Source organism: Polyodon spathula, chromosome 42, assembly GCF_017654505.1.
Source record: "Polyodon spathula isolate WHYD16114869_AA chromosome 42, ASM1765450v1, whole genome shotgun sequence".
Classification (NCBI taxonomy): Eukaryota; Metazoa; Chordata; class Actinopteri; order Acipenseriformes; family Polyodontidae; genus Polyodon; species Polyodon spathula.
The window spans coordinates 2331596-2340048 of record NC_054575.1 but is presented as its reverse complement, the minus strand read 5'-3'; the positions used below and the strand labels follow the sequence as shown (position 1 = coordinate 2340048).

Genomic DNA, 8453 nt, shown 5'->3' with positions numbered 1-8453 from the left:
TATAGACTGGTCACTTTGTACCTCTCTTGTTTTTGGTCCCATTCTTCTTAGCAATCTGCAGCTCCTTGTTGATTTTCTCCTCCAGGAATTCCTGCTTCTTCACCAGGATCTCCTCCGTGTCTCGGAGCTTCTGAATGGCTTCCTGAGGAGTGGGACCTTTCCCAGTTGAACCCTTACCTGAGGAGAGGGGGTAAACACACCTGGGTCAGCGCTCCGGTAAAGGGAGGGGCCAGCGATCCTGTTAATAAAGCTAATAAGAGGTGAGAGAATGGATTTTAAAGATGGTCAGCGCTCCTTTAAAGGGAGGGGCCGGTGATCCTGTTAATAAAGCTAATAAGAGGTGAGAGAATGGATTTTAAAGATGGTCAGCGCTCCTTTAAAGGGAGGGGCCAGCGATCCTGTTAATAAAGCTAATAAGAGGGGAGAGAATGGATTTTAAAGATGGTCAGCGCTCCTTTAAAGGAGGGGCCAGTGATCCTGTTAATAAAGCTAACAAGAGGTCAGGGGGGGGGAGAGAGGGAGGTGGTTTTAAAAATATGATTGGCACAAAGATATCGCATTTAAGGATAGTTTAGTTTTGTTGCCCACTCAGAGTTGTTTTTTTGTTAGGGTACTTCACACACAAAAAAAGAAATGAAGATGGGTACTTCAACACACAAAAAAAGAACTGAAGATGGGTTTTTTTTCTTTACTTCTACCCTGTCCCTTTTTATATCGATATAATATATATTATATATATACTAAAGGTCAAGGGTGAGAAATTTGGTCGAAATCTGTGTTTCTGAGTGTGTGAGATAAGGTTACTGTCGCCAGAGAACGGATTTTAAAAGCTGATCAGTATTCCTTTAAGTATTCCTTTGAGACACACCTGAGCTTGTTAGCTAGACACACTGGGGGCTGATCAAGCTGGTAGTGAAAGCAGGACTGGATCACACTGCTGTGCAGCGGGAGTCTGATTATTAAACTCCTAGTGAAAGCAGGACTGGATCACACTGCTGTGCAGCGGGAGTCTGATTATTAAACTCCTAGTGAAAGCAGGACTGGATCACACCGCTGTGCAGCGGGAGTCTGATTATTAAACTCCTAGTGAAAGCAGGACTGGATCACACTGCTGTGCAGCGGGAGTCTGATTATTAAACTCCTAGTGAAAGCAGGACTGGATCACACTGCTGTGCAGCGGGAGTCTGATTATTAAACTCCTAGTGAAAGCAGGACTGGATCACACTGCTGTGCAGCGGGAGTCTGATTATTAACCTCCTAGTGAAAGCAGGACTGGATCACACTGCTGTGCAGCGGGAGTCTGATTATTAAACTCCTAGTGAAAGCAGGACTGGATCACACTGCTGTGCAGCGGGAGTCTGATTATTAAACTCCTAGTGAAAGCAGGACTGGATCACACTGCTGCGCAGCGGGAGTCTGATTATTAAACTCCTAGTGAAAGCAGGACTGGATCACACTGCTGTGCAGCGGGAGTCTGATTCCCAGCCCTGCAATAATCATGCTGGTTATCCTCACAGGGAAGGAAATAAAGACTCCTGTTCCACAGCAGTGTGATCCAGTCCTGCTTTCACTAGGAGTTTAATAATCAGACACACCTGGATCACGCTGCTGTGCAATAAGAGTCTGATTCCCAGCCCTGAACTTGCCTGTCGTTCATAATAACGATAACACTCAAGTCCATTAACATTAGCAGTTTTACCAACTAGCACATAATTGTCCCAGTCGCCTCCTGATTAATAATCAAAACACAAATCAGTAACCCTAATACAGGTACACGATTATAGTGTAAATAACATCGAAATCAATGCTAGACTTCAAATAAACTGAACACGTACCTGTCTGTCTGTCTGTCTGTCTGTCTGTCTGTTTGTTTGTTTTTATAATTACCTTTCCCGAAGAGTTTCGCGAATCCACTCATGTTTTCAATTCGGAGTCTTTTAAGGAAATGAAATCTTAATTTAAATCCACTTTCTCTGCACTCGAATCGCACCCGGTTTAAGCCCGGGTCTGATTCACGATGTACCGTTTTTTTTTTTTTTTTAAAAAAAATGATAATTTTATTATTATTTAATAATAAAAATATAAAAATCGTGCTTTGAGAAAGTTTCAGCCCGCCCGTCGCTTGACAGGTCCCGCACACAACAACAGCTTTCCGGGTTCGTGCGCGTCCCCGGCACGCCGTGCGGCGACGCGGGCGCGCACCCCGTCACGTGATCGAGGGCGGGGCCGCTCCCGGGGATAGGGGGCTTGCGCGTGACGTCACACGGGCGCGGCCGCCGGACGTTTCCGCAAATCAGTCGCAGGAATAAAACCTATTTTTATATAAACATTTCTGTATATATTTTGCTGGCAGTGTGTGTGTGTATAGAAGGAATACAGAAGGACGTGCTGTTGATCAGACGCACAGTAGATATCGATTGCTTTTCAGGACCCGTGGGTTCGTGTCCCGTTTCCAGGGGAATGTTGTGTTTGCAGACACGGCTAACGCCCATCCCATGGGAATTACAGGCGCGACGGGCGCGTCCGAGGAGATCATTCTTGCGAGAGCATTGGCTAAACCGGCCAGATTCTGCGCGGAACGATCTTCGTGAACGCACGCACGACGACGCATTTTGTCACATTGTAAAAATGAAATGTAGTGCGGCGTGCACCGGGCGGGGAGCAGCAGCAGGGATCGCCCTGGGGGGGTCGGAAACGAGATCGCTGCAGTGCCACTCGAATTAATTCAAAATCACTTTTTAAAAATACCTCGGTTGAGCTTTACCCCCGGTTGACGGCGTGCTTACTGTGATGTAATGAGGTTGTCATGACTACCCCCCCCCCCCCAGCACCCTGCTCTTGTGCAATCGTTGGTGGGTGTGCGTGATGTCATCCCTAATCAGAATCACATGAGCGCGAGGCGTGGGGCTGTCCCGCAGTTGTGAAAAGTGTTCTGACCTTGGCACGTGCTGGGGGGGGGGGAATCCACTCTGTAATAAACTGGAAGCCGATTCCACGCCCACCCATAACCAATAAACAGGAGCTGTGCGCAGTGTCTGGAAAACACTGCAAGAAACGCAATTAACACTGGCAATAAACTATAACGTGAACTCGAGAGACACACACAGATAGACACACACGCACACACTAACGTGCTGTAAATATTCACGGTCAACAAACCAAAACAAAACACCAAAGGGTTTCGTTTTTTGCAGTGTGGTTTTTGATATACAGTAGATATTGTTTCACATGCAATAAAAAATACTCTTAATAGACACAAAAGGGTTCTGCCAGTAAGTTATGCTTAATTTTAGATTTTTTTAACTCTTAACTGTATCCTTTCCAAATGATCTTCAATGGCAATGTAGCCAGACTGTGGCACTGCAATGGGTCTGTATTACACTGAGGGGCAATGGCAGCACAAGTATAGGGCAGCTGCAATGGGGTGAGGCTGGTAGAATGGGACCACAGTGTGCTGACTATACCCTCAATGATCTTCAATGGCAATGCAGACAGACAGTGCCACTGCAATGGGTCTGTATTACACTACAATGGTAGCACAAGTATAGGGCAGCTGCAATGGGGCGAGGCTGGTAGAATGGGACCACAGTGTGTTCACTATACCCTCAATGATCTTCAATGCATTACACTGACAGTGGCACTGCAATGGGTCTCCCAAGCATAGGGCAGCTTCAATGGGGCGAGGCTGCAATGGGACCTGTTTGATGTTGGCCTCGTGTAGAAAGTCGTGATTCGTTACCCTGTCTCACTATTACCATTGACCACAGTCAGAACGATAAAAAAAAAAAAAAAAACAAAAGTGCAGCGCATGCTCCTGTTTGCAATGCTGAGGGGATGATGCATCTGTTAACATTGCAGGGTCAGATGCCCCATGGTAACCCATACACAAGAGAGCACTTACCTCGAGTCCCACAATCCACGAGCCTACTCCTGATTCAATTACCAGCTGCGCTCTGTAACAATTGCATGTAGACTTGACCTGGCAAGCAAACATTGCAATATACATAATAATAATACTGCTCTTCATTGAGGGGATTGCATCTGAACCCCAGTCAGACTAAAGGTAACCCAGACAAAGAGAGCAGCAGCAGCAGCAGGGCTAGTGATGCATCTGTAAACATGCTCAGGCTCAGAGCCTCCTGATCAATCAATATTAATAATAATAATACTAGACTTCATTGAGGAGAGCTCTGAACCCCAGGACTGGGAGCAGCAGCAGCAGGGCTAGTGTACAGTTTCTAACACTGCTCAAACTCCTGGCTCCTGATCATTATCAATATTAATAATACTAGACTTCATTGAGGGGAGCTCTGAACCCCAGGACTGGGTGCAGCAGCAGCAGGGCTAGTGTGAGTTTGTAACCCTGCTCAAACTCCTGGCTCCTGATCATTGCAATATTAATAATACTAGACTTCATTGAGGGGAGCTCTGAACCCCAGGACTGGGTGCAGCAGCAGCAGCAGGGCTAGTGTGAGTTTGTAACCCTGCTCAAACTCCTGGCTCCTGATCATTGCAATATTAATAATACTAGACTTCATTGAGGGGAGCTCTGAACCCCAGGACTGGGTGCAGCAGCAGCAGGGCTAGTGTGAGTTTGTAACCCTGCTCAAACTCCTGGCTCCTGATCATTGCAATATTAATAATACTAGACTTCATTGAGGGGAGCTCTGAACCCCAGGACTGGGTGCAGCAGCAGCAGGGCTAGTGTGAGTTTGTAACCCTGCTCAAACCCCTGGCTCCTGATCATGTCAGTAACACACACTCTGTCTGGCTGCTGCTTTTAAAGGCAGGGCTGTGTGGATGTGCTTGAGAGAGAGGCAGGTGCAGTGTGACTGTCAGGAACCAGCGCTGACATGCTCTGCAGGAGATTGTGATGTCACGCTGCAGAGTGACATCACCGCTGGAGAGTGACATCACTGCTGCAGAGTGACATCAGGAACCAGCGCTGACATGCTCTGCAGGAGATTGTGATGTCACGCTGCAGAGTGACATCACCGCTGGAGAGTGACATCACTGCTGCAGAGTGACATCACAATAGCCTGGCTGGAAATTAAACACAGAATTGAGCACATACTGTTTTTTTCAGTTTTAATAACAGTCATAGTGTATTTTGCAGTTACACGATGACACATACCCATAGTCCGGCAGTTTTTTTTTTTTTTAATTATCTGATTGTTCTTTTTTTTTTTTATAAAGGGTAACATTCAAAACCATAAAGTAATAAAATAAAATGGATTTGAAAGATGGTCAGCGCTCCTTTAAAAGTTACACGATGATCCTGTTAATAACCCACTCAGAGTCCGGCAATGGATTTTAAAGATCAGCGCTCCTTTTCTGAGGGGTCAGTGATCCTGAATGTTCTTAACTCATGTAAGAGGTGAGAGAATGGATTTTAAAGATGGTCAGCGCTCCTTTAAAGGGAGGGGTCAGTGATCATGTTAATAAAGCTAATAAGAGGTGAGAGAATGGATTTTAAAGATGGTCAGCGCTCCTTTAAAGGGAGGGGCCAGTGATCCTGTTAATAAAGCTAATAAGAGGTGAGAGAATGGATTTTAAAGATGGTCAGCGCTCCTTTAAAGGGAGGGGCCAGTGATCCTGTTAATAAAGCTAATAAGAGGTGAGAGAATGGATTTTAAAGATTGTCAGCGCTCCTGTAAAGGGAGGGGCCGGTGATCCTGTTAATAAAGCTAATAAGAGGTGAGAGAATGGATTTTAAAGATGGTCAGCGCTCCTTTAAAGGGAGGGGCCGGTGATCCTGTTAATAAAGCTAATAAGAGGTGAGAGAATGGATTTTGGTTGGCATGCCTTATAAAGGACCCCTGTGGACACAGCTGCCCCTTTCGATCGCCAGTTAAGAAATATCGCCATGGAAACCTTTTATGAATTCATCCTTTCATATTTTTTTCGTTTACATTTTTTTTTTTTTTTGGAAAACAGGCAACTTTTGCGACAAAAAAAGGATCTTTTTGAAATGCATTGCGTTAAATATACTTATACACTTTTTTCCCCCATAAAATATTGTATGCAAAGATAACCAATTGATATACAGCCATAATATTCATCAGATATACATTCATGTATTAATTTATCTGAACAGCATTGCACACTAGCACAAATATATTATCAGTATTTAAAAAAAATTGAAAATATTAGACAGTATTACCATCCAATATATATATATATAACACACACATATATATATATATATATATATATTATATAATCTATATATAATAATATATTCTATAGATGTCTAGAGAGTACATTTCTTAAAGCAGTTCAAATTCCCTCTTAAAAAACACTCAAACACATAAATGCAACTTCAGTAAAATTTAAAAAAATCTATTAAAACTGAACTTAGAACTAGTAAATAAACTTCAATTCAATGGCAAGCGTTTCCACTAGAAGTCTCTCTCAGTGTCTTCAGTGTCAATTCAATGGCAAACGTTTCCAATAGAAGTCTCTCTCACTGTCTTCAGTGTCAATTCAATGGCAAGCGTTTATGGCAATTTCGTAAGTTCCACTAGAGTCGTGTCTTCTTTTGTCTATTCATGTCAATTCACATTGGCAGAAACGTTTCCCATAGAGTCTGCGTTCTCAGTGTCTTCATTCAGTCAATTTCATTTAGCAACGGTTGGCAACCGTTCCAACCGTTATGCGTGATCAGCCTCTCCTGTCTGCTTCGTCACAGTGTCTAAGTTTCGTTTTGTGCAAAGTTGGCTTCAAATAGAGGCACAGAACTTACTAAAGTGTCTCTTCATCGTCACATTCAATGCGTCACACGTTCCACACAAAGTGGCGTGCTTCTCAATGTCTTCAGCGTCATTCAGGGGCCAATTTCCACGGTTTCCATACTAAGAGATTCTCTCCACTGTCTGCGAGCGTCATATATCAATGGCAAAGGTGTCTTCAGTGTCAATTCAATGGCAAACGTTTCCACTAGAAGTCTCTCTCAGTGTCTTCAGCGTCAATTCAATGGCAAACGTTTCCAATAGAAGTCTCTCTCAGTGTCTTCAGCGTCAATTCAATGGCAAACGTTTCCACTAGAAGTCTCTCTCAGTGTCTTCAGTGTCAATTCAATGGCAAACGTTTCCACTAGAAGTCTTTCTCAGTGTCTTCAGTGTAAATTCAATGGCAAACGTTTCCACTAGAAGTCTCTCTCAGTGTCTTCAGTGTCAATTCAATGGCAAACGTTTCCACTAGAAGTCTTTCTCAGTGTCTTCAGTGTCAATTCAATGGCAAACGTTTCCACTAGAAGTCTCTCTCAGTGTCTTCAGTGTCAATTCAATGGCAAACGTTTCCACTAGAAGTCTTTCTCAGTGTCTTCAGTGTCAATTCAATGGCAAACGTTTCCACTAGAAGTCTTTCTCAGTGTCTTCAGTGTCAATTCAATGGCAAACGTTTCCACTAGAAGTCTTTCTCAGTGTCTTCAGTGTCAATTCAATGGCAAACGTTTCCACTAGAAGTCTTTCTCAGTGTCTTCAGTGTCAATTCAATGGCAAACGTTTCCACTAGAAGTCCTCTCTCAGTGTCTTCAGTGTCAATTCAATGGCAAACGTTTCCACTAGAAGTCTCCAGTGAAGACACAGAGAAGGACTTTCCTCTTGGAAATGTTGAATTTCTTTTATAAAGTTCCTTTCAGCATTCCCCAAATCCAAACCTTCCGACACCTTGTGTTCGCAGGCAAAAAACAGCTCTTGCAAAATGATGACAAGGTGACTGACAGACAGACATGTAGGAGTCCGTTTTTGACATCGGGAAAGATGCCACTGACTGTCCGGCCTCTATCAGGTTTAAACATATTCATATTATTATTAGGGGGGGGGGGGGGGGGGGGGGGGACAGAGAAAATTTGAAAACCATTTTCAAAACAGCAAAACGCGAAAGCCCTTTGTATATAAACAGTGGAACTAATTAAGGAAGCGAGGAAGCGGAGGGAGGGGAGCAAAACACGATTCAGACGCCCCCCCCACCCCGGGAATTTGAATTTCATATCTTCAGATTTAGTTCACCGTCACCCTTTTACCCTTCCATGACCTCGTTCCAACCAACCCGAGCGCTTCTCTTCCCTGCAGCAACTCGATCGCTGTGTTTTATATTTTATTCATCAGTCTGCGCTGCTTTGACTGTGAGTTCAGGAGCTGCGCTGCCATAGACACGCGCAACACAGGCTAGATCAGCCAGCGTCTTCATAGAACAGCCAGCAGTGCCATCTAGTGATCCAACACTGGATCATGTTTGTTTTGCTGGCAATACTCTAGCTGTGCACTAGAAGGCGCTGCTGGCTGTTACTAATATAAAAGACACTTTGCCTGATCTACCTGTCACATCAGGGATGGAAGTCAGACTCCTATTGCACAGCAGTGTGATCCAGTCCAGGTTTCACTACCAGCTTGATCAGCCCCCAGTGTGTCTAGCTAACAAGCTCAGGTGTGTCTTACTATTAAACTCCT

General features: G+C 44.2%; 1 protein-coding gene across 1 annotated transcript in view; it reads right to left on the bottom strand.

The window, feature by feature from the left end:
* The window catches only part of LOC121305199 (charged multivesicular body protein 4a-like), an 8605-nt gene extending 6555 nt beyond the window's left edge, over window positions 1–2050 (bottom strand). The window contains exons 1-2 of the mRNA XM_041236741.1: window positions 1888–2050; window positions 13–177 (exon numbers count right to left, since the gene is read on the bottom strand). Coding sequence (XP_041092675.1) covers window positions 13–177; window positions 1888–1918 — 196 coding nt within the window. The 5' untranslated portion in view covers window positions 1919–2050. The remainder of the gene's footprint in view (window positions 1–12; window positions 178–1887) is intronic.
* Between the last annotated feature and the right edge of the window lie 6403 nt (window positions 2051–8453).